Genomic DNA, 27,450 nt, shown 5'->3' on the forward strand with positions numbered 1-27,450 from the left:
CCTCCCCTATAGCTTCAACCCTCTCAACTCTCCCCAAGCCCACATCTCTACTCAACTCATCCACTTTCCTACCACTCCCCCATCCCTCCCCTCCACTCTCTTGTACCCAGCCCTCTTTACTCTGTCCTCTCCCCAGGACAACCCATCTGTTTTCCTCTCCAACCCCCAGTCCAGCTCTGTCAGGACAACCCATCTGTTCTCCTCTCCTCTCCAACCCCCAGTCCAGCTCTGTCAGGACAACCCATCTCCTCTCCTCTCCTCTCCAACCCCCAGTCCAGCTCTGTCAGGACAAGCCATCTGTTCTCCTCTCCTCTCCAAACCCCCAGTCCAGCTCTGTCAGGACAACACATCTGTTCTCCTCTCCAACCCCCAGTCCAGCTCTGTCAGGACAACACATCTCCTCTCCTCTCCAACCCCCAGTCCAGCTCTGTCAGGACAACCATCTGCTCTCCTCTCCTCTCCAACCCCCAGTCCAGCTCTGTCAGGACAACACATCTCCTCTCCTCTCCAACCCCCAGTCCAGCTCTGTCAGGACAACCCATCTCCTCTCCTCTCCTCTCCAACCCCCAGTCCAGCTCTGTCAGGACAACACATCTGTTCACCTCTCCAACCCCCAGTCCAGCTCTGTCAGGACAACACATCTTTAATCTCTTACTCAACTCCCACTACAATTTGACTCCTGCTCCATTTACCAAACCCTCACTTTACCTCAGTCACTTTTGCCCCAAACCCAACAATTATTTATATTGAAATAACTTTATTTGAATCCATAAATCACACTGTAATCACACACTGTTTATCTCTGTTTATCTAATCCACTATACATACCCCCTCTAACCCCCTCTAACCCCTACTGTACATACCCCCTCTAACCCCCACTATGCATACCCCCTCTAACCCCCACTATACATACCCCCTCTAACCCCTACGGTGCATACCCCTCTAACCCCCACTAACCCCTACTGTACACACCCCCTCTAACCCCCACTATGCATACTCCATACTCCCTCTAACCCCCACTAACCCCTACTGTACACACCCCTCTAACCCCCACTATGCATACCCCCTCTAACCCCCACTAACCCCTACTGTACACACCCTCTCTAACCCACACTGTGCTTACCCCTCTAACCCACACTGTAGATACCCTCTCTAACCCCCACTGGGCATACCCCCTCTAACCCCACTGTGCATACCCCTTCTAACCCCCACTGTGCATACCCCCTCTGACCCCCACTATTCATACCCCCTCTAACCTCCACTGTACTTAACCTCTCCAACCCCCACTGTGCATACCCCCTCTAACCCCACTATTCATACCCCCTCTAACTCCAACTATACACACCCTCACTAACCCCCACTATACATACCCTCTCCAACCCCCACTATGCATACCCCCTCTACGTATACCCCCTCTAACCCCCACTATTCAGGCTGATCTTGTTTGAGGCTTAGAACCTTATGAAACCTCTAGAACCTTATATTTAACAGCATTAAACTTCCCTCTGTCTCTCTCTAGGCTGGTCTGGTATCTCCTGACACTCCAGAACAGCTCCTGATAGCTCTAGAACCTGAAGCAGCTTCCATCTACTGTCGCAAGCTCCGCCTACACCAGGTGATTGACCTGAGCCTCCAGCCAATGACCAACGGCCTCAGCTTGGAGAGCGACGGGTCCCGCCCTTTTGACTCCAGCTTCAGACAAGGTGAGAGAGAGAGAGAGAGAGAGAGAGAGAGAGAGAGAGAGAGAGAGAGAGAGAGAGAGAGAGAGAGAGAGATGTAATGTAATGTATCTGGCTTTGCCTTGAATGACTGTTTGCCTGTGTGTGTGTGCTGTTACAGCAGTGCAGAAGTATGTGTGTGTCTGCGTGTGTGTGTATTTTGTGTGAATAGATATACACCCACCCACACACACAGGATATTGTAATCGGAACAAGATGCTGTGAGCCCATGATCTCACCCACACTCTGCCCAGTTAGCTCTCTCATCTCTTTCTTTTTCTTTCTTTCTTTCTCAAACACTGTAATAGCCTCAAAACATGGTTAAAACTATCATGTTGATGTCATGAATGGTCGGTCCTTGCGTCCATAGCTCTGTCTATGAATTTGAAAGTGTTTACATTTCTCCAGCCCCATCCCTCAGCTGTTTACCAACACATTGGCAGGGACTCCTCTTTGTTGTTGTTTGAACTGCAGATTGCCCTTTTAAACATCATCATTTGTATGTTTCTTTCCTCCGGTTTCCTCCTCTGTTTCCTCCGGTTTCCTCCTCTGTTTCCTCCCGTTTCCTCCTCTGTTTCCTCCCGTTTCCTCCTCTGTTTCCTCCCGTTTCCTCCTCTGTTTCCTCCCGTTTCCTCCTCTGTTTCCTCCCGTTTCCTCCTCTGTTTCCTCCCGTTTCCTCCTCTGTTTCCTCCCGTTTCCTCCTCTGTTTCCTCCCGTTTCCTCCTCTGTTTCCTCCCGTTTCCTCATCTCTTTCTGCCTATGTTGTAAGACAGCCTTAGGAGCTGTTAGCTAGTGAAGAACAAATTCTTATTTACAATGTCTCTCTCTCTCAATTCAATTTCAATTTAAGGACTTTATTGGCATGGAATATATATATATATATATATTTACATTGCCGAAGCAAGTGAAATAGATAATAAACAAAAGTAAAATAAATAATAAAAAATTGACAGTAACATTACACTCAAAAAAGTTCCAAAAGAATAAAGACATTTCAAATGTCATATTATGTCTATTTACAATGTTGTAATGATGTGCAAATACAAAAGGGAAAATAAATAAACATAAATATGGGTTCTATTTACAATGGTGTTTGTTCTTCACTGGTTGCCCTTTTCTTGTGGCAACAGGTCACACACCTTGATGCTGTGATGGCACACTGTGGTATTTCACCCAACAGATATGGGAGTTTATCAAAATTGGATTTGTTTTCAAATCCTTTGTGGTTCTGTGTAATCTGAGGGAAATATGTGTCTCTATGGTCACACATTTGGCAGGAGGTTAGGAAGTGCAGCTCAGTTTCCACCTCATTTTGTGGGCAGTGTGCACATAGCCTGTCTTCTCTTGAGAGCCAGGTCTGCCTACGGCGGCCTTTGTCAATAGCAAGGCTATGATCACTGAGTCTGTACATAGTCAAGGATTTCCTTAATTTTGGGTCAGTCACAGTGGTCAGGTATTCTGCCACTGTGTACTCTCTATTTAGGGCCAAATAGCATTCTAGTTTGCTCAGTTTTTTGTAAATTCTTTCCAATGTGTTAAGTAATTATCTTTTTGTTTTCTCATGATTTGGTTGGGTCTAATTGTGCTGCTGTCCTGGGGCTCTGTGGGGTCTGTTTGTGTTTCTGAACAGAGCACAAGGACCAGCTTGCTTAGGGGACTCTTCTCCAGGTTCATCTCTATGTAGGTAATGGCTTTGTTATGTAAGGTTTGGGAATCACTTCCTTTTAGAATTTAACAGCTTTTTTTCTGGATTTTGATCGTAAGCGGGTGTCGGCCTACTTCTGCTCTGCATGCATTATTTGTTGTTGTATGTTGTACACTGAGAATATTTTTGCAGAATTCTGCATGCAGAGTCTCAATTTGGTGTTTGTCCCATTTTGTGAATTCTTGGTTGGTGAGCGGACCCCAGACCTCACAACCATAAAGGGCAATGGGTTCTATAACTGATTCAAGTATTTTTAGCCAGATCCTAATTGGTATGTTGAATTGTATGTTCCTTTTGAAGCAATAGAAGGCCGTTATTGCCTTGTCTCTCAGATCGTTTACAGCTTTGTGGAAGTTACACGTGGCACTGATATTTAGGCTGAGGTATGTATAGTTTTTTGTGTGCTCTAGGGCAACGGTGTCTAGATGGAATTTGTATACGTGGTCCTGGCAACTGGACCATTTTTGGAACACCATTATTTTTGTCTTACTGAGATTTACTGTCAGGGCCCAGGTCTGACAGAATCTGTGCAGAAGATCTAGGTGCTGCTGTAGGCCCTCCTTGGTTGGGGACAGAAGCGCCAGATCATCAGCAATCAGTAGACATTTGACTTCAGATTCTAGTAGGGTGAGGGCCGGGTGCTACAGACTGTTCTAGTGCCCTCGCCAATTCTTTGATATATATGTTGAAGAAGGTGAGGCTTAAGCTGCATCCCTGTCTCACCCCCCATCCCTGTGGAAAGAAAGGTGTGTGTTTTTTGCCAATTTTAAACGCACACTTGTTGTTTGTGTAAATTAATTTTATAATGTATGTGAGCGGACCAAGTCATTTGGTGTCACTCTAAAGTGGAAAGGTGGAATAAACGAGTCCAGAGTAGGTTTTCTTGATTCAACACAGTTCTCTATTGAGGGATTTCTGACACTACAAACACTCCAACACAGTCAATGAGAATCTCCAAAGGAACAACATACGTCTTCTTTAGATGACACAGGATCACATTACGGTTATCTTCAAATTATAACAACAATCACATATTCGTCACCGTCTTAATGAATCTTCTTGGATAGCACCTCTCTCTCCGTAGCCATTCTCCAGAGATAGTTTATCTTCCTCCCTTCTTGCTGGTTCCATCCTCTCTCTTGTAGGGGAAAGAGAATATCTCATTAGTACCGTCAGCTGTGCTTAATTGACTCTGGTTACCTTGTCTCACATGCCTTGTTGGGCTACTATCTATGAGCCCAGCCTGCCCTCTGGTGGTCCTTCCACATACCTCCCCCCTCAGGACCGGACCGGAGGGTCGGGCGCCAGACGCACCGTCTTGGTCGCGTCGGGACAGCGCGTCTGCATTCCCGTTCCTCGATCCGGCCCTGTGGATGACATGGAAAGAGAACGGTTGTAAAGCAAGAAACCATCTGGCTATTCGGTTGTTATTGTTTCTCTTACCAGCCATCCACGTGAGGGGCGCATGGTCCGTAACTAATGCAAACCTCCGACCCAGTAGGTAGTACCGGAGATAATCGAGGGCCCACTTAATGGCTAGGGCCTCTTTCTCTACGGTAGCATATCTCTGTTCCCGATCGCTGAGCTTTCTACTTATAAAGAGAATCGGCCTCTCTGCTTCGCCTTCACCCTGAGCTAGTACGGCCCCGAGCCCCGTATCCGAGGCGTCTACCTGTACAATGAACTCTTGTGAGAAGTCCGGAGCCTGTAGGACGGGATCAGAACACAGGCCCTCTTTTAGCAATTGAAAGGCCTCCTCCGCCTCATCTTTCCACTCTACCCGGTTTGGCAAGTTTTTCTTGATGAGGTTTGTGAGGGGTTGGCAATGGTTGCATATCCAGGGATAAAACGGCGATAATATCCCGTTATCCCTAAGAAGGCCCGAACGTCCCGCTTGGTCTGGGGTCGAGGCCAGTCCCGAATTGCCCTGGTCTTCTCTGCCTGTGGGCGTATTTTCCCATTCCCCACGGTGTACCCCAGGTATTCCGCTCGGACAGACCCAGGCAGCATTTTTTTGGATTGGCCGTCAACCCTGTGGCTTCCAGACTCATGAGCACCGCCCGTAGTCGTAGGAGGTGACTATCCCAGTCCTCGCTGTGGATGACCACATCGTCTATGTACGCCGCTGCGTACTCTTGATGGGGCCGTAGAATGGCATCCATGAGGCGTTGGAAAGTTGCAGCAGCACCATGCAGTCCGAAGGGCATCCTCACATACTGAAAAAGCCCCTCCGGTGTGGCGAAGGCGGTCTTTGGGCGGTCCTCTGGAGCCACCGGCACTTGCCAATATCCCTTCGTCAAATCCAGGGTGGTGATGAACTTGGCCTTTCCTAAGCGCTCCAAGAGTTCATCCACGCGGGGCATGGGATATGCGTCGAATGTAGAGATTGCATTCACGCTCCTAAAGTCGTTGCAGAGTCTCATACTACCATCGGGTTTGGGGACCAGGACTATGGGACTGGACCACTCACTCGTCGATGGCTCGATCACACCCATCCTCAGCATCTCCCTTACCTCGTTCTTGGCGATGACTCGGCGGGCCTCAGGAATCCTGTAAGGACGGATATGCACCTTCTTGCCGGGTTCAGTGTGGATATGGTGGAACAAGACATCTGTTTGTCCTGGGAACGGAGAGAATACCCGGCCGAAGTGAATAATCAGCTTGTCTAGCTGTCTCGACTGTTCCGGCAAGAGAGTTTGGCCATGGCGCACCTGTGGTAGAACCTCCTCTTTTCCTTGGCCCTCCATGGCCATCAAAGCCACCTCCTCCTCTCTTCCATGGTACTTCTTCAACAGGTTTATGTGATAGAGTTGGACCTTCTTCCTCCTGTCAGGTTGTTTGATGAGGTAATTGACCGGTGAGACCCTTTTCATTACCTCGTAGGGCCCCCTCCACTGTGCCAGCAAGCGGTGTTCAACTGTGGGCACGAGCACCATCACTTTCTCTCCCACGGAGAACTCACGGGATGTCGCGGACTTATCGTAGGCCCAGCCTTGGGTCCTTTGCGCCTTCTCCATATGCTCCTTTACTATGGGCCACACTGCCGACAGGCGGTCTCTCATCAGGGTAACATGTTCTATTGTGGATCGGAAGGGACATGGTTGGGTCTCCCAGGTCTCCTTGGCTAAGTCGAGGATCCCTCGACAGGGTCTGCCGTAGAGCAATTCAAACGGGGAGAATCCAGTGGACGCCTGGGGTACTTCTAGCAGGGCAAACATTAAGTGTGGGAGAAGCATGTCCCAGTTTTTTCCGTCTCTGGACACCACTCTTCTCAACATGCTTTTAATCGTTTTGTTCAAGCGTTCGCACAACCCATCTGTTTGAGGGTGGAATATGCTTTTACGTATCTGTTGAACCTGATATAACCGACACAAGTCCTTCATCAACCGGGACATGAACGGGGTTCCCTGATCGGTTAGGATCGTCTTGGGAAGGCCTACCCGAGAGAACATCATGAACAATTCCTTGGCAATTCCCTTGGACGACATGTTACGCAGGGGTATGGCCTCTGGGAACTTGGTAGCGTAATCTACGACCACTAGGATGTACTCGTGTCCTCTGGCAGATTTTGGGAGGGGTCCCACGAGGTCCATAGCTATGCGTTCAAAGGGAGTCTCTATGATGGGGAGAGGAATCAAAGGGTTACGTAGGTGTGGCCGTGGAGCTGTACGCTGACATTGATCACACGTCCTACAATACCTGGCCACATCACGGGTGACACAGGGCCAATAGAATCTCTGCATGATTCTGTCGATAGTCTTGTCCCGTGCCAGGTGTCCTCCTAGGACGTGGGAATGGGCTAACTGTAGGACTGTATCCCTGTATGGTCTAGGCACCATTAGTAATTCCTGGATTTCCCCCCTTCGTTGCACGACCCAATATAAGAGACCCCGCCTGATTGCATAGTAAGGAAGAGGGGGCTCACCTGATCCGTCGACGTTCCTCCCGTCGATCACCTTCACCTTCCTCATGGCCTCCCTTAGGTCTGGGTCTCTATGCTGCGAGGTGCCGAACTGTCCCTTTAATTCCTGGGGCAGGTCAACCTCGGTAGAGGGGTGTGGAGGTTGTTCCCCATCCCCTCCAGGGGTGACCGAGGAGAATCCCTTCCAGGTTCCCTCCTCGGATGGGGCTTCAAATATATCTCTTAGCGCCTGGTTGCTCCTTCCTTCCTGCGTCGTGTATAACCCTTCGCAGGTGTCTTCATCGGTGGTTTCCTGGAATATCTGTCGTAAACGTTGGGTCTCTATTTCTTCCTCTGCTCCAGAGGACAAGGACGAGGCTACGTCTCCTTGTAGGACTACTACCTCGGGCTTGGATTATTTTTTTTTTTTCTTTCCTGTCCCCCTTCTTCCCATGCATAACGTCATCTGCCGCAGCTCTTTATATAGAGGACAGTCTCTCCCTATCAATAATGGCACCTTCAGCTGGGGTACTTTTCCTGCCCTGACTGTACACCTTCCTTTCGGAGTGAGAATAGACAGATTCACGGTGGGGTAATAGTGGGTGTCTCCATGGATACAGGACACGGCTACTTTGTCTGGTAGCAGTGTTGCTGAGGTCACCATCTGCTCCTCTACTAACGTAACCATACTTCCCGAGTCGAGAATGGCAACCACATCTTGTCCTTCTACTCGAACCGGAATCTCTGGGGCTGGGGCTATTTCTGTTAACCAACAGTGTTGATCATGCCCTCTCGAACCGGGATGCGTGGGGATGGGCATCGATGACTCCGTGACCATGGACTCGTCCTTGCTAGGACATTGTGAGGCATAATGGTCTGGAGACTGACATTTAAAACACCGACCCTGCTGTGTGGGGGATGACTTCTCCCACCTCCGGAGGGGGTTTGGAGGTTTCGGTGGCGGACGTGCCGGGGCGAGTCGTGGTACGGGATTTGCAGAATCCTTCCGTTCCTTCTTGTCCCCTTTTAACAACTCCCCTGTAGATCGGTATGTTTCCACCGCCTGGGCTATGTCGTCGGCTGACAACGGGTTGGTTTGACCCACAACCCTTTTTAAGTCACTGGGTAATTCCCTCAATATCTTGTCCACAACGAGGGTCTCAATTACATGTCCTACTCCCTTTCCGGGTTCCAGCCACTGTTTCATCAGTCGTATTAGAGCGAAGATCTGGGCACGGACGGGTTGGTCAGTCATATAGGTCCACTGATGGAACTTTACAGCTCTATCTCTGGCAGTCAGCTGGTACCGGGACAGGATCTTGGTTTTTAGTCGCCCATAGTCCGCAGCTTCGTGGGAATCCAGGTCAAAATAGGCTTCCTGGGCCACCCTGGTCAAAAGAGGTGCTAATGCGCTCGCCCATTCTGTGGGCGGCCACTCTTCCAAGGTGGCCGTCCTTTCGAAGGTCATGAGGAAGGCCTCGATATCATCGTCCTTGGAGAGACGAGGTAAGATGGCGTGAGCAGCCGCTCTTGGCTTCACTCTAGGTTCTTCTCGCCCACTCAGCTGTCGTTGCAGGAGTTCTATGGTTGTCTGCTGTGCCGTGATCAACTGTTGTAGTAGAGCGTTGTCCATCGTTCTTGAATGGTTCCTCTGTCTACTGGAAGAATCTTGATTTACTCACTTATCCTTGTGTCACTCGTCCACCTAGTTGCCCACATTCTCCACCAATGTGAGCGGACCAAGTCATTTGGTGTCACTCTAAAGTGGAAAGGTGGAATAAACGAGTCCAGAGTAGGTTTTCTTGATTCAACACAGTTCTCTATTGAGGGATTTCTGACACTACAAACACTCCAACACAGTCAATGAGAATCTCCAAAGGAACAACATACGTCTTCTTTAGATGACACAGGATCACATTACGGTTATCTTCAAATTATAACAACAATCACATATTCGTCACCGTCTTAATGAATCTTCTTGGATAGCACCTCTCTCTCCGTAGCCATTCTCCAGAGATAGTTTATCTTCCTCCCTTCTTGCTGGTTCCATCCTCTCTCTTGTAGGGGAAAGAGAATATCTCATTAGTACCGTCAGCTGTGCTTAATTGACTCTGGTTACCTTGTCTCACATGCCTTGTTGGGCTACTATCTATGAGCCCAGCCTGCCCTCTGGTGGTCCTTCCACATGTAGTATGTTTTTCCCCGAACACCACTTTCCATCAATATGTATAGCAGACCTCTTAAAGCCAAATTGAGTCAAAAGCTTTTTTGAAAACAACAAATCATGAAAAGACTTTGCCTTTGTTTCGGTTTGTTTGTTTCTCAGTTAGGGTGTGCAGGGTGAATACGTGGGCTGTCGTACAGTCATTTGGTAAAAAGCCAATTTGACATTTGCTCAGTACATTGTTTATGCTGAGGAAATGTATGAGTCTGCTGTAAGTGATAATACAGAGGATTTTCCCAAGGTTGCTGTTGACGCATATCCCACGGTAGTTATTGGGTCAAATTTCTCTCCACATTTGTGGATTGGGGTGATCAGTCGGTTCCAAATATTGGGGAATATGCCAAAGCTGAGGATGATGTTAAAGAGTTTAAGTATAGCCAATTGGAATTTGTGGTCTGTATATTTTATCATTTCATTTAGTGTACCATGAACCTCCTCAGGCCTTTTAGGGTTGGAGGGTTTGTATTTTGTCCTGTAGTTCGGATCAATGTAATTGGAGAATCCAGTGGGTTCTGGTAGTCTTTAATAGCTGATTCTAAGATTCGTAATTGATCATGTTTATGTTTTTACTGTTTGTTCTTTTTTATAGAGCCAAAAATATTGGAGAAGTGGTTTATCCATACATCTGCGTTTTGGATAGATAATTCTTTGTGTTGTTGTTTTTTTCCCAATTTTGTTTTCCAATTTTCCCAGAAGTGGTTAGAGTCTATAGATTCTTCAATTACATTGAGCTGATTTCTGACGTGCTGTTCCTTCTTTTTCCGTAGTGTATTTCTGTATTGTTTTAGTGATTCATCATAGTGAAGGCGAAGACTCAGGTTTTCTGGGTCTCTATGTTTTTGGTTGGATAGGTTTCTCAATTTCTTTGTTAGGTATTTGCATGTTTTCATCAAACCATTGGTCATTGTTGTTAATTTTCTTCAGTTGTCTGCTTGAATTTTTTTGATTTGATAAGGCAGCTTGAGAGGTCAAATATACTGCTTAGGTTTTCTAATGCCAAGTTTACACCTTCACTACTACAGTGGAACGTTTTACCCAGGAAGTTGTCTAAAAGGGATTGAATTTGTTGTTGCCTAATTGTTTTTTGGTAGATTTCCTTCCCTTACATCTATAGCATTTCTTTGATTCCTCATGATTGAGTACTGCTCTGTTCAAGTTGGTTTGATTTTGTTGTGATTTGATAGGGGTGTCAGTGGGCTGACTGTGAACACTCTAAGAGACTCTGGGTTGAGGTCAGTGATAAAGTAGTCTACAGTACTACTGCCAAGGGATGAGCTATAGGTGTACCTACCGTAGGAGTCCCCTCAAAGCCTATTACATTTACATCATTTAGCCTATCATTGAGTATGTTGCAGGAGTTGTGACACGCTTTTGTTGGTTATGTTATCGTAGTTGTGTCTAGGGGGGCAAATGGGGGGAGAGAATGCTGTCACCTTCAGGTAGGTGTTTGTCCCCCTGTGTGCTGAGGGTGTCAGGTTCTTGTCCAGTTCTGGCATTTAGGTCGCCACAGACTAGTACATGTCCCTGGGCCTGGAAATGATCGATTTCCCCCTTGCGGGGGGACATTTTGTGGTAGTAGGGTGGAGATAATCACTTGTGCATTGGGGAAAGTGGAAGAAGCTTTTTCAATCACTCCCTTGAGTGCTGTGACCACCCTTTCCTGCTGGACCCTTGTGCTGGTCTGTTTTGTGGGTTTGTTCTGTCTGGATTGTGTGGACTAGCTCTCTGAGCTCCACCATGTTTCCCCTCAGCACTGTGAATTCATCCCTCTCAATGATGGAGGAGCAGTGCAGCTGTGGGACCTGGGTGTGTTCAGTGCTGGGGGGGGGGGGTGACTATCCTCGTCTGCAGGACAGTTTGAAGAGGTGTGATCAGACTCACTCAGGATGGGGGAGTCGTCACAGAGAGAGAGCTTTTCCTGCTGGAACTGCACGAGGATGCCCTGCACCATTACTGTCCCAGACTGAGGATGCCCTGCGCCATTACTGTCCCAGACTGAGGATGCCCTGCACCATTACTGTCCCAGACTGAGGATGCCCTGCACCATTACTGTCCCAGACTGAGGATGCCCTGCACCATTACTGTCCCAGACTGAGGTTGCCCTGCACCATTACTGTCCCAGACTGAGGATGCCCTGCACCATTACTGTCCCAGACTGAGGATGCCCTGCACCATTACTGTCCCAGACTGAGGATGCCCTGCACCATTACTGTCCCAGACTGAGGATGCCCTGTACCATTACTGTCCCAGACTGAGGATGCCCTGCGCCATTACTGTCCCAGACTGAGGATGCCCTGCGCCATTACTGTCCCAGACTGAGGATGCCCTGCGCCATTACTGTCCCAGACTGAGGATGCCCTGCGCCATTACTGTCCCAGACTGAGGATGCCCTGCGCCATTACTGTCCCAGACTGAGGATGCCCTGCGCCATTACTGTCCCAGACTGAGGATGCCCTGCGCCATTACTGTCCCAGACTGAGGATGCCCTGCACCATAACTGTCCCAGACTGAGGATGCCCTGTACCATAACTGTCCCAGACTGAGGATGCCCTGCACCATTACTGTCCCAGACTGAGGATGCCCTGCGCCATTACTGTCCCAGACTGAGGATGCCCTGCACCATTACTGTCCCAGACTGAGGATGCCCTGCACCATTACTGTCCCAGACTGAGGATGCCCTGCGCCATTACTGTCCCAGACTGAGGATGCCCTGCACCATTACTGTCCCAGACTGAGGATGCCCTGCACCATTACTGTCCCAGACTGAGGATGCCCTGTACCATTACTGTCCCAGACTGAGGATGCCCTGTACCATAACTGTCCCAGACTTGTACATGTTGACAGAGGTTGTTTGAATTTCCTCAATGTCTAGTTTCCACTCTGGGCCAATACCCTCTCTCTTGACCGTAGTGTGGTCTTATAGCATTGTGGTATGCCAGGGGATGGTCTGTGTGGAAAATGAAGTTGCTTACATTCCCGTCTTTGTAGCAGTCAGCAAATAGTATCTCTGGATTGTCCATGAGGAGCTTTTTTTGTACTTATTCCGTGCAGTGTTGTTTTTAATATCCATGGGGTACTGTATTGTAATGACCTCTCCACAGGGATAAGCCATGAGGGCTTCAAAGACCTCTGCATTTGAGTGGGGGGCTGTGAAACTCTTCTGCCATTGTTAGGCCCATTTTCACACCTCTCCCTTCACACAAGTTAAAGCCAGATCAATTCTGTCCTAGCAGCTTGGTAAGCTTAGCAGCCTTATTTATTAAGCTTTATATAATAAAATGACCTAGAGATTGTCTTTTACTTTTTGGCTTCAGAAGTAGGTTCAGACTGAACTTTACTCTGTCTTGTGTTGGATGGTATTTCCAGGTTCTAGTCTGTTTATTCTACAGGTTTTGATTTGTTAGAAGTTTTAGGTATGGCATTTTGATTTGGATTAAAGGTTTTGATGTTGAGGTTAGTATCATGTAGAAGTCCTTGTGAAAAAATTCAGTTTATCTACATTTATCCAACTGAAATTATATATTTTTGCAGAAGAACTCAGGAGGCCATGAGCTCACTACCTCTGTCTCTCTGTCTTTTCTCTCTCTCTCTCTGTGTGTGTATCTTTTCTCTCTCTCTCTCTCTCTCTCTCTCTCTGTCTTTTCTCTCTCTCTCTGTGTGTGTATAGTTTTCTCTCTCTCTCTCTCTCTGTCTTTTCTCTCTCTCTCTCTCTGTGTGTGTATCTTTTTTCTCTCTCTCTCTGTCTTTTCTCTCTCTCTCTCTTCTTTGTATTTCTTTGCTGTAAAATGACTTCCAGACCCCTTATAAAAACACACAAGCATGCATGAACACACACAGTGTTTTTTTTCAGTGGTCCCTGGTTATGTTATTCTGTTCAGAGTCATTACCATATGAGAACGTATGGGCCAGGGTTCAAATTGCCCCCCTCCACACACACACACACACACACACACACACACACACACATACACATACACATACACATACACGCACACAAACCCTCCATATCCTCAATGTGTGTCTCATTTCAAAATCCCAGATGTCAAAGATACAATACAAGGCCTTGTCATTGTCCCAAAATAGAGAACAGAGATGATCTACAACAGAGACTGTATCTACAACAGAGACTGTATTTACAACATAGACTGTATCACAACATAGACTGTATCTACAACATAGACTGTATCTACAACAGAGACTGTATTTACAACATAGACTGTATCTACAACATAGACTGTATTTACAACATAGACTGTATCACAACAGAGACTGTATCTACAACAGAGACTGTATCTACAACAGACTGTATCGAGACTGTATCTACAAAAGAGACTATATCTACAACATAGACTGTATCGAGACTGTATCTACAACATAGACTGTATCTACAACAGAGACTATGTCTGCAAGAGAGACTATACATACAACAAGGGTACTATGATTGTTGTTTAGACCAGGGTTGACCAGGGTTAAAGCACATTGTCCTAGAACCTCAGCTAATATCAACACATCACCAAACACTAACCACCGTAAGGTACGTTATAAAAACCCAAGATGCTTAGAGGTTAAAGCCCATTTTAAGAGCAAATCTCTGCTATTTTAACTCTCTCTCTCTCTACTATCTCCCTCCATTCTTTCTTGGCTGCAGTGCAAGTCTTTACTCTGTTGTTTTCAGTGGTTGAAGCCATTTACTCTTGACAGTTAGTTAAAAATCTGACAGTTATGTCGGTTTGAATGTATTGGGCCGGTTCCAGGGCCCGCTCACTAAAGTTTGAATGTACTGTATTGGGTTGGTTCCAGGGCCTGCTCAGTAAAGTTTGAATGTACTGTATTGGGTCGCTTCCAGGGCCCCCTCACTAAAGTTTGAATGTACTGTATTGGGTCGCTTCCAGGGCCCCCTCACTAAAGTTTGAATGTACTGTATTGGGTCGCTTCCAGGGCCCCCTCACTAAAGTTTGAATGTACTGTATTGGGTCGCTTCCAGGGCCCCTCACTAAAGTTTGAATGCATTGGGTCGCTTCCAGGGCCCCCTCACTAAAGTTTGAATGTACTGTATTGGGTCGCTTCCAGGGCCCCTCACTAAAGTTTGAATGCATTGGGTCGCTTCCAGGGCCTGCTCAGTAAAGTTTGAATGTACTGTATTGGGTCGCTTCCAGGGCCTGCTCAGTAAAGTTTGAATGTACTGTATTGGGGGTGTAGCCTAGTTTAAGAGCATTGGGCCAGTAACCGAAAGGTCACTGGTTTGAATCCTCGAGCTGACTAGGTAAAATATGTTGATGTGTCCTTGAGCAAGGCACTTAACCCTGACTGCTCCTGTAAGTGGCTCTGGATAAGAGTGTCTGCTTAGTGGCCTACATGTGTTCAAGTATCTACCATGGTTTAATGTTGTGGGTTGGTTGATTTACAGTAACATGTATTTTGTGTCTTTTCTAACTGTGGTTTGAGAGGTTTTTTTATTTTTATGTTGTCTGTTTTAAAAAAAGAAATCTTGTAGGTTGTTTGAATGTTATTGTATGGTTGTTAAAATGTTTTCTGTATCTTGTGTGTGTGTGTGTGTGTGTGTGTGTGTGTGTGTGTGTGTGTGTGTGTGTGTGTGTGTGTGTGTGTGTGTGTGTGTGTGTGTGTGTTGCAGCGCGTGAGCAGCTGAGGAAAGCGAGACACAGCAGAACCTTCCTGGTGGAGAGAGGGACTGGAGAACTCTGGTCAGAGATGCAGACTGGTTAGTCACACACATACTAGCGTGCACACAGTCAGACAGACAGAACACAGACGGATATAAGGGGGTTGACAGTGAGAAAGGCTTTGAGGTCCAGGGTCAAAATAATCAACTCTTCAACCCCCCAATGTGTCCAGAAAATCCCTAAACTGGTCCCTCACACCGTCTCTCTTCTCACTGAGCCATGACAGAAGTCTGGGGAGCCACGCGCCCTCTCTGACCCCTACTACCCTCCCTCCCTTCCTGACACACACACGCCTGCAAGCACAGGCACACACCATGGCACACACACCATGGCCAGGAAGGGTTTGGCCCCTGAGACTCTCCTCTAAAACTCTACTGTAAATAAACTCTCTCTCTCTTGCTCGCTCTCTCCCCCTTCCTTTCTCTCCTCTCCTCCCAATTCCTACTCAATTACTCACCCTTTTCACCAAATCTACTCTTTCCCTCATCTCTTTCCTCCCCTCTTTCCTCCCTCACTTCTCTCTCTTTCCTCCTCTCTTTCCCTCCTCTCTTTCCTCCTCTCTTTCCCCTCCTCTCTTTCCCTCCTCTCTTTCCTCCTCTCTTTCCCCTCCTCTCTTTCCCCTCCTCTCTTTCCCCTCCTCTCTTTCCCCTCCTCTCTGTCCCTCTCTTTCCTCCCTCTCTTTCCTCCCTCTCCGTCCCTCTCTTTCCTCCCTCTCTTTCCTCCCTCTCCGTCCCTCTCCGTCCCTCCCTCTCCGTCCCTCTCTTTCCTCCCTCTCTTTCCTCCCTCTCTTTCCTCCCTCTCTTTCCTCCCTCTCCGTCCCTCTCTTTCCTCCGTTTCTCCCTCACTCTATAATTAGAAACCCAGAGGTCCAGCCTTATCTCTATAGCTATCACAAACATATACAAACATACACACGCAATCTCAGCTATTGTAATGCCTGGGAGCTGTTAGTGCTTGGGAGAGCGACTCATAACAAACTCTCATGGTGTACTCAGACCTCCATCAGAGAGAAAACACACACTGTCAAATACACACACACACACTGATAGACTGACAGATTAAACCACTGCATCATAAGAAAAGGAGAGCCCTATTCAATTTTTTTTACTTTCTTAAACTCCATAAGACACAAAAAAAAAACGTTCACGATTGAGTGCTGAATGATTGATATTGACACTCAAAGTTACTGATCTTTCATGGTGAGTGTGTGTGTGTGTGTGTGTGTGTGTGTGTGTGTGTGTGTGTGTGTGTGTGTGTGTGTGTGTGTGTGTGTGTGTGTGTGTGTGTGTGTGTGTGTGTGTGTGTGTGTGTGTGTGTGTGTGTGTGTGTGTGTGTGCGCGCGTGTGTGGGTTCGTGTTCGTGTGTGTGTGGGTTTGTGTGCGTGCGTGTGGGGTTTCGTGTTCGTGTGTGTGTGGGTTTGTGTGCGTGCGTGTGTTCTCTCACCAGGTGACCGGTACATAGTGGCAGACTGTGGAGGAGGAACAGTAGACCTGACAGTTCATCAGATAGAGCAGCCCCAGGGGACACTGAAGGAGCTCTACAAGGTCTCAGGTAACAACCTTAGATACCTCACCACCTTAGATACCTCACCCCCTTAGATACCTCCCCACCTTAGATACCTCACCACCTTAGATACCTCACCACCTTAGATACCTCACCACCTTAGATACCTCACCACCTTAGATACCTCACCACCTTAGATACCTCACCACCTTAGATACCTCACCACCTTAGATACCTCACCACCTTAGATACCTCCCCACCTTAGATACCTCCTCACCTTAGATACCTCACCACCTTAGATACCTCCTCACCTTAGATACCTCACCACCTTAGATACCTCACCACCTTAGATACCTCCTCACCTTAGATACCTCACCACCTTAGATACCTCACCACCTTAGATACCTCACCACCTTAGATACCTCACCACCTTAGATACCTCACCACCTTAGATACCTCACCGCCTTAGATACCTCACCACCTTAGATACCTCCCCACCTTAGATACCTCACCACCTTAGATACCTCACCACCTTAGATACCTCACAACCTTAGATACCTCCTCGCCTTAGATACCTCACCGCCTTAGATACCTCCCCGCCTTAGATACCTCACCGCCTTAGATACCTCACCGCCTTAGATACCTCACCGCCTTAGATACCTCACCGCCTTAGATACCTCACCGCCTTAGATACCTCACCGCCTTAGATACCTCCCCACCTTAGATACCTCACCACCTTAGATACCTCACCACCTTAGATACCTCACCACCTTAGATACCTCCTCACCTTAGATACCTCACCACCTTAGATACCTCCCCACCTTAGATACCTCACCACCTTAGATACCTCCTCACCTTAGATACCTCCTCACCTTAGATACCTCCTCACCTTAGATACCTCACCACCTTAGATACCTCCCCACCTTAGATACCTCACCACCTTAGATACCTCACCACCTTAGATACCTCACCACCTTAGATACCTCCCCACCTTAGATACCTCACCACCTTAGATACCTCCCCACCTTAGATACCTCCTCACCTTAGATACCTCACCACCTTAGATACCTCACCACCTTAGATACCTCACCACCTTAGATACCTCACCACCTTAGATACCTCCCCACCTTAGATACCTCACCACCTTAGATACCTCACCACCTTAGATACCTCACCACCTTAGATACCTCACCACCTTAGATACCTCACCACCTTAGATACCTCACCCCCTTAGATACCTCACCACCTTAGATACCTCCTCACCTTAGATACCTCACCACCTTAGATACCTCACCACCTTAGATACCTCACCACCTTAGATACCTCACCACCTTAGATACCTCACCACCTTAGATACCTCCCCACCTTAGATACCTCACCACCTTAGATACCTCCCCACCTTAGATACCTCACCACCTTAGATACCCCACCACCTTAGATACCTCACCACCTTAGATACCTCACCACCTTAGATACCTCCCCACCTTAGACACCTCACCACCTTAGATACCTCACCACCTTAGACACCTCACCACCTTAGATACCTCACCACCTTAGATACCTCCCCACCTTAGATACCTCCCCACCTTAGATACCTCACCTTAGACACCTCACCACCTTAGATACCTCACCTTAGACACCTCACCACCTTAGATACCTCACCACCTTAGATACCTCACCACCTTAGATACCTCACCTTAGATACCTCACCTTAGATACCTCACACCCTTAGATACCTCACACCCTTAGATACCTCACACCCTTAGATACCTCACCACCTTAGATACCTCACCTTAGATACCTCCTCACCTTAGATACCTCCTCACCTTAGATACCTCACCACCTTAGATACCTCACCACCTTAGATACCTCCCCACCTTAGATACCTCACCACCTTAGATACCTCACCACCTTAGATACCTCACCACCTTAGATACCTCACCACCTTAGATACCTCACACCCTTAGATACCTCACACCCTTAGATACCTCACACCCTTAGATACCTCACCTTAGATACCTCACCACCTTAGATACCTCCCCACCTTAGATACCTCACCTTAGATACCTCACCTTAGATACCTCACCACCTTAGATACCTCACCACCTTAGATACCTCACCACCTTAGATACCTCCTCACCTTAGATACCTCCTCACCTTAGATACCTCACCACCTTAGATACCTCCTCACCTTAGATACCTCCTCACCTTAGATACCTCCTCACCTTAGATACCTCCTCACCTTAGATACCTCACCACCTTAGATACCTCACCACCTTAGATACCTCCTCACCTTAGATACCTCCTCACCTTAGATACCTCCTCACCTTAGATACCTCACCACCTTAGATACCTCCCCACCTTAGATACCTCACCACCTTAGATACCTCACCACCTTAGATACCTCACCACCTTAGATACCTCCCCACCTTAGATACCTCACCCCCTTAGATACCTCCCCACCTTAGATACCTCCTCACCTTAGATACCTCACCACCTTAGATACCTCACCACCTTAGATACCTCACCACCTTAGATACCTCACCACCTTAGATACCTCCCCACCTTAGATACCTCACCACCTTAGATACCTCACCACCTTAGATACCTCACCTTAGATACCTCACCACCTTAGATACCTCACCTTAGATACCTCACCACCTTAGATACCTCCCCACCTTAGATACCTCACCACCTTAGATACCTCACCTTAGATACCTCCCCACCTTAGATACCTCCCCACCTTAGATACCTCACCACCTTAGATACCTCACCTTAGATACCTCCCCACCTTAGATACCTCCTCACCTTAGATACCTCACCACCTTAGATACCTCACCCCCTTAGATACCTCCCCACCTTAGATACCTCCTCACCTTAGATACCTCACCACCTTAGATACCTCACCACCTTAGATACCTCCTCACCACCTTAGATACCTCACCACCTTAGATACCTCACCACCTTAGATACCCCACCTTAGATACCTCACCACCTTAGATACCTCCCCACCTTAGATACCTCACCACCGTAGATACCTCCCCACCTTAGATACCTCACCTTAGATACCTCCCCACCTTACATACCTCACCTTAGATACCTCACCTTAGATACCTTACCTTATACAGTACCTAACTGTTCAGAGAGCAGCCGCAGGGTACACTGAAGGAACTCTACAAGGCTTCAGGTAACAGATTAATTGTAGCTTAGACAGCACCTCTTCACTTACCTACCCCCACCTTTTCAATTACCTATGCCCACCGCTTCACCTACCTACGCCCACCTCTTCACCTACCTACCCCTACCTTTTCAATTACCTATGCCCACCTCTTCACCTACCTACGCCCACCTCTTCACTTACCTACCCCCACCTTTTCAATTACCTACGCCCACCTCTTCAACTACCTACGCCCACTTCTTCATGTACCTACGCCCACCCCTACACCTACCTACGCCCACTTCTACATGTACCTACGCCCACCCCTTCACCTACCTACGCCCACTTCTTCATGTACCTACGCCCACCCCTTCACCTACCTACGCCCCCTTCTTCACCTACCTACGCCCACCTCTTCATCTACCTACGCCCACCTCTTCACCTATCTACGCCCACCTCTTCATCTACCTACGCCCACCTCTTCATCTACCTACGCTCACCACTTCCTCTACATACGCCCACCCCTTCACCTACCTACGCCCCCTTCTTCACCTACCTACGCCCACCTCTTCACCTACCTACGCCCACCTCTTCACCTATCTACGCCCACCTCTTCATCTACCTACGCCCACCTCTTCATCTACCTACGCTCACCACTTCCTCTACATACGCCCACCTCTTCACCTACCTACGCCAACATGGCAATGGTCAGTGGTGAAAACTCAGGGTTGAATCATTCAGTGTTGAGTACTCGGGTGTACAGTAAGGGGTGAATAGTCAGGGGTGTATACTCAGGGGTGTATAGTCAGGGGTGAAAACTCAGGGGTGAATAGTCAGGGGTGAATAGTCAGGGGTGAATAGTCAGGGGTGAATAGTCAGGGGTGAATAGTCAGGGGTGTATACTCAGGGGTGAATACTCAGGGGTGAATAGTCAGGGGTGTATAGCCAGGGGTGAATAGTCAGGGGTGAATAGTCAGGGGTGTATAGCCAGGGGTGAATACTCAGGGGTGAATAGTCAGGGGTGTATAGCCAGGGGTGTATAGTCAGGGGTGAATAGTCAGGGGTGTATAGCCAGGGGTGAATACTCAGGGGTGAATAGTCAGGGGTGTATAGCCAGGGGTGTATAGTCAGGGGTGAATAGTCAGGGGTGTATAGCCAGGGGTGAATACTCAGGGGTGAATAGTCAGGGGTGAATAGTCAGGGGTGAATAGTCAGGGGTGAATAGCCAGGGGTGAATAGCCAGGGGTGTATAGTCAGGGGTGTATAGCCAGGGGTGTATAGTCAGGGGTGTATAGCCAGGGGTATATAGCCAGGGGTGTATAGTCAGGGGTGTATAGTCAGGGGTGTATAGCCTGGGGTGTATAGCCAGGGGTGTATAGCCAGGGGTGAATAGTCAGGGGTGACTCGTACAATGTTTTTATTCATTTGCTTATTTTAGGAGGTCCATACGGGGCGGTCGGCGTCGACCTAGCCTTTGAAGCCATGCTTTGTAAGATCTTCGGAGAGGACTTTATCGAGAGCTTCAAGGTAATTTGCTGGAGCATAGAGCATGACGCTTGCAACGCCAGGGTCGTGGGTTTGATTCCGGCTGGATAATAGCGTCTGATAAATATCTGTTTTTTTAGGCGAAGCGTCCCGCTGCATGGGTGGATCTGACCATCGCGTTCGAGGCTCGTAAACGCACGGCCACGCCGGGGCGATCCAACGCGCTGAATATCTCTCTGCCCTTCTCCTTTATCGACTTCTACAAAAGATACAGAGGACAGAGTGTGGAGACTGCCCTGCGCAAGAGCAAGTATGTAGTGGGGAGAGAAAGGTTGTGTGTGTGTGTGTGTGTGTGTGTGTGTGTGCGCATGTGTGTGTGTGTGTGTGTATGTGTGCGTGTGTGTGTGTGTATGTGTGTGTGTGTGTGTGTGTGTGTGTGTGTGTGTGTGTGTGTGTGTGTGTGTGTGTGTGCGCGCGTGTGTATGTGTGCGTGTGTGTGTGTGTTTGACCTCTCTCCCTGTGTGAGGTAGAGAGGTGTAACCTCTCTCTACATTAGTGAGAACATAGAAAAATGGTCGTCTCACCCCCTGCATGTCTCTTTTACGGTCTCTCTCTCTCTTTATTTATCCGGGCGAGTCAATTAAGAACAAATTCTTATCTACAACGTCTCTCTCTCTCTCTCTCTGTAGCATGAACATAGTGAAGTGGTCGTCTCAGGGAATGTTACGTCTCACTCCAGAAGCCATGAACGAACTGTTCCAACCCACCATTAACAACATCATCAAACACATTGGTGAGAGAGACACACACACACACACACACACACACACACACACACACACACACACACACACACACACACACACACACACACACACACACACACACTAACGTTATTTGGTCTGACAATGTAGCATAAAGGGGCACATTTGATATAAACCTCAACATTGACATGTTGGTCTCACCTCCCCTCTCATTACTCTCTCCCTCCAGAGGAGTTGATGCAGAGACAGGAAGTGCAGGGTGTTCGCTTCTTGTTCCTGGTTGGGGGTTTCGCTGAGTCGCCCATGCTGCAGCGGGCGGCCCAGAATGCTTTGGGGCAAACGTGTCGCATCATCATCCCTCAGGATGTGGGTCTGACCATACTGAAGGGGGCTGTGTTGTTCGGACTGGACCCCACCGTGGTGAGAGTATATACACACAGACAAACACTGTGGTACGCAAATGCACACACACACCATGGTACGCACACACCGTGGTACGTACAGTCACACCGTGGTACGCACACACACCGTGGTACGCAGATGCAGTCACACCGTGGTACGCACACACACCGTGGTACGCAGATGCAGTCACACCGTGGTACGCACACACACCGTGGTACGCAGATGCAGTCACACCGTGGTACGCACACACACCGTGGTACGCAGATGCAGTCACACCGTGGTACGCACACACACCGTGGTACGCACACACACACACACAGTCTTGTATATCTGACCTTGTGGGGGACACAATTCCGTCCCATTCAAAATCCTATATTCCCTAACCCCTAACCCAAAAACCTAACTCTAAACCTAACCCTAGCTCCTAACCCTAAATCTAATCCTAGCTCCTAACCCTAAACCTAATCCTAGTTCCTAACCCTAAAACTAATCCTAGCTCCTAACCCTAAACCTAATCCTAGCTCCTAACCCTAAACCTAGCTCCTAACTATAAACCTAATCCTAGCTCCTAACCCTAAACCTAGCTCCTAACCCTAAACCTAGCTCCTAACTATAAACCTAATCCTAGCTCCTAACCCTAAACCTAGCTCCTAACCCTAAACCTAGCTCCTAACTATAAACCTAATCCTAGCTCCTAAACCTAATTCTAACCTTAACCCTTAACCCCCTAGTTGGTCAAATTTTTGGGGACTTCTGGTTTTACACGTCCACTCTCAACCCCACTGTGGTACGTATACACACTACTACCATGGGTGCATCTGAATTGTATTTCCTTATTGCCTTGATTCCTCTCTCCTCGTATCCTTCTCAAAAGGTTCCTCCCCTCTTAACTTCTCCAATGGGTTGAGAAGGAGGTGAGGACAGAGGATGTGAGGAATCAAGGAAATACGATTGAGATTCACCTCCTGTTCTAAACATTTACCCTGTTCCTCCTATGACGCTGCTATGACGTCACCAACTATTCGAACCAATCACCGCTCTCTCTCCTCTCCCCAGGTGCACACACACACACACACACACTGTGGCACCCTGTTCTAAACATTTTCTCTCTACCTTTACTCTCCTTCAGGTGCGTGTGCGTCGTTGCCCTCTGACCTACGGCGTTGGGGTTCTGAACCGCTTCGTGGAGGGTCGACACCCCCGGGACAAACTACTGGTCAAGGAGGGCCGTGATTGGTGCACTGACATCCTCGACAGATTCGTCTCCGTTGACCAATCAGTGGCTTTAGGCGAAGTCGTGAGGCGGAGCTACACACCAGCTAGGTCAGGTCACACACACACACAGCATGGCTGGGAAGAGCTTAGTGACCCGAGACTCTCTGCACACACACACACACACACACACACACACACACACACACACACACACACACACACACACACACACACACACACACACACACACACTTAGAGAGACTCACCAAACCTTCTCCTCCCTCTTTCTCTAGATCCGGTCAGAGGAAGATCATCATCAATATCTACTGCAGCGTCAGCGACGACGTTGTTTACATCAGCGACCCTGGAGTGAGGAAGTGCGGCGCGATCACTCTGGATCTACCGGAGGCGTTGCCGGGGACGGTTGCCAGGGCGGAAAGGAGAGAGATCCGAGCCACAATGCAGTTCGGAGACACAGAGATCAAAGTGATGGCGGTGGACATGGCGACCAATCAGACGGTCCGAGCCGCCATCGACTTCCTTTCAAATTGAGGAGACTGAGTACAATGTCAAAGGGTAAAGAAGGAGAAAGTAGGAAATGGACCCACGAGGAATACGTCCGAAGTCAAAGATCCAGGATCAATGAAATGTTTGAATATTGAGTTATGTCATGATGTGACATTTTAAGTGACTACATGACCTTCAAACTGCTCAACATCACAATTCCTTTTTTCACATCGAACCAAAACATCTCAATCTGATCTAGGATCAGGTCCCTCTGGGAGTGACTGCTGCCTGAATATATTGGGCTTGTTAGAGACCACTGCCGAATCCTGACCGATCACCTTGAACCAGAAATAACTACTCATGATTACTTGTAGATAAGTCAAGTCAGCATTTACCCACAATGCATCATGGATCAAATCCTTGCTCTCGAACATGGCCATAGACTGTTGCCTGTATCTAGTTCCAGTGCCTCCGTCTTCAAGTCACCGATAATATAATATAATAATGTATTTGTTGTAGTGCCACCTTGTGGCCACTGGATTGAATGACCAGCTGAACATGATTTTTACTTTCTCTGTATGGAGAAATTAACTGAACTATGGACTGGTTGTGTGACGAGGACTGACAGAAATATGCTATGAATATATCTGAACCATTGATTGTATACGCTAGTAATTTAGACCTTTTATATACAATTGCTTGAAAGAAATGTAGGCTTCTTGGAAAAACACCAAATAAGGTATGATCACAACAGTATTTAAGTTGTGTACAGTACATGCAGCTATCCTGATGGATCCTGTATTTTATACCCTTCTCATATGAAATATTATCATTTTATGTATAAAGAACTATCTTAAGAAATAACCTGTCTATAGCTTGTTCATCGAATATAACCCTATTAACTGTCGGTTAAAGCTAGAATCCTATTTTGTTAGAATCCTTATTTTGCAAGAATCCTATTTTGGTAGAATCCTTATTTTGCTAGAATCCTTATTTTGCTAGAATCCTTATTTCGCCCATTTTGGTCAAAAGCTAAGGGATGGGCTTGACAAAATGTAAGGACTCAAAACCATAGACAAAGCTATGTATATAAGGACGGACCATCCATGATATCAAATGTAATAGTTTAAACCATGTTGACGCTATACACTGTTTGCATTTACATTGCTTACAAACATTGACTAAAAGAAGCTCATATTTTGGGTTCTGATGGAGAAAGACAGCTGAACTATAGCTCATATTTTGGGTTCTGATGGAGTAAGACAGCTGAACTAAAGCTCATATTTTGGGTTCTGATGGAGTAAGACAGCTGAACTATAGCTCATATTTTGGGTTCTGATGGAGTAAGACAGCTGAACTATAGCTCATATTTTGGGTTCTGGTGGAGTAAGACAGCTGAACTATAGCTCATATTTTGGGTTCTGGTGGAGTAAGACAGCTGAACTATAGCTCATATTTTGGGTTCTGGTGGAGTAAGACAGCTGAACTATAGCTCATATTTTGGGTTCTGATGGAGTAAGACAGCTGAACTATAGCTCATATTTTGGGTTCTGGTGGAGTAAGACAGCTGAACTATAGCTCATATACAAATAGTGCATTCAGGAAGTATTCACACCTGTTGACTTATTCCACATTTTGATGTGTTACAAAGTTAAATTAAAATTGATTTGGAACTTTTTTTTGTCAATGATCTACACAAAATACTCTATAATGTCAAAGTGGGAAGAAATATTATAATATTTGTAATTTTCTTTAAATGAAATAAATCTTGATTAGATAAGTATTCAACCCCGAGTCAATATGTCAGAATCACCTTTGTCAGCGATTAGAGTTCAAATCAAATCAAATTTTATTGGTCACATACACACATGGTTAGCACATGTTAATGCAAGTGTAGCGTAAATGCTTGTGCTTCTAGTTCCGACCATGCAGTAATATCTAACAAGTAATCTAACAATTTCACAACAACTACCTTATACACACAAGTGTAAAGGAATGAATAAGAATATGTACATATAAATATATGGATTAGCGATGGCTGTGCGGCATAGGCAAGATGCAGTAGATGGTATAGAGTACAGTATATACATATGAGATGAGTAGTGTAGAGTATGTAAACATTATATAAAGTGGCATTGTTTAAAGTGACTAGTGATACCTTTCTTAAATCCATTTATTAAAGTGGCCAGAGATTTGAGTCTGTATGTTGACAGCAGCCTCTCAAGGTTAGTGATGGCTGTTTATTAACAGTCTGATGGCCTTGAGATAGATGCTGTTTTTCAGTCTCTCGGTTCCAGCTTTGATGCACCTGTACTGACCTCACTTTCTGGATGATAGCGGGGTGAACAGGCAGTGGCTCGGGTGGTTGTTGTCCTTGATGATCTTTTTGGCCTTCCTGTGACATCGTGTGGTGTAGGTGTCCTGGAGGGCAGGTAGTTTGCACCCGGTGATGCTTTGTGCAGACCTCACTACCCTCTGGAAAGTCTTGCGGTTGAGGGTGGTGCAGTTGCCGTACCAGGCGGTGATACAGCCCGACAGGATGCTCTCAATTGTGCATCTGTAAGGGTTTGTGAGTGTTTTAGGTGACAAGCCAAATTTCTTCAGCCTCCTGAGGTTGAAGAGGCGCTGTTGCCCCTTCTTCACCACACTGTCTGTGTGGGTGGACCATTTCAGTTTGTCCATGATGTGTACGCCAAGGAACTTGAAACGTTCCACCTTCTCCACTACTGTCCCGTCGACATGGATAGGGGGGTGCTCCCTCTGCTGTTTCCTGAAGTCCACGATCATCTCCTTTGTTTTGTTGACGTTAAGTGTGAGGTTATTTTCCTGACACCACACTCCGAGGGCCCTCACCTCCTCCCTGTAGGACGTCTCGTCGTTGTTGGTAATCAAGCCTACCACTGTAGTGTCGTCTGCAAACTTGATGATTGAGTTGGAGGCGTGCATGGCCATGCAGTCATGGGGGAACAGGGAGTACAGGAGAGGGCTGAGAACACACCCTTATGGGGCCCCAGTATTGAGGATCAGCAGGGTGGAGATGTTGTTACCTACCCTCACCACCTGGGGACGTCCCGTCAGAAAGTCCAGGACCCAATTGCACAGGGCGGGGCCGAGACCAGCTTAATAACGAGTTTGGAGGGTACTATGGTGTTAAATGCTGAGCTGTAGTCGATGAACAGCATTCTTAC

At 47.4% G+C, this 27,450-nt stretch overlaps 1 protein-coding gene across 2 annotated transcripts in view; it reads left to right on the forward strand.

The window, feature by feature from the left end:
• hspa12b (heat shock protein 12B) overlaps positions 1-26,056 on the forward strand; it is a 44,420-nt gene extending 18,364 nt beyond the window's left edge. For both annotated transcript variants that reach the window (XM_045701597.1, XM_045701596.1), the window contains 9 exons: positions 1,520-1,703; positions 15,181-15,267; positions 16,676-16,780; positions 21,328-21,416; positions 21,515-21,684; positions 22,064-22,167; positions 22,368-22,558; positions 23,670-23,863; positions 24,049-26,056. In XM_045701597.1, the coding sequence (XP_045557553.1) occupies positions 1,520-1,703; positions 15,181-15,267; positions 16,676-16,780; positions 21,328-21,416; positions 21,515-21,684; positions 22,064-22,167; positions 22,368-22,558; positions 23,670-23,863; positions 24,049-24,307 (1,383 nt within the window). In that variant the 3' untranslated portion in view covers positions 24,308-26,056. The remainder of the gene's footprint in view (positions 1-1,519; positions 1,704-15,180; positions 15,268-16,675; positions 16,781-21,327; positions 21,417-21,514; positions 21,685-22,063; positions 22,168-22,367; positions 22,559-23,669; positions 23,864-24,048) is intronic.
• Positions 26,057-27,450: the final 1,394 nt, after the last annotated feature.

The sequence above is a fragment of the Salmo salar genome, chromosome ssa18, assembly GCF_905237065.1.
Source record: "Salmo salar chromosome ssa18, Ssal_v3.1, whole genome shotgun sequence".
In the NCBI taxonomy this organism is placed as follows: Eukaryota; Metazoa; Chordata; class Actinopteri; order Salmoniformes; family Salmonidae; genus Salmo; species Salmo salar.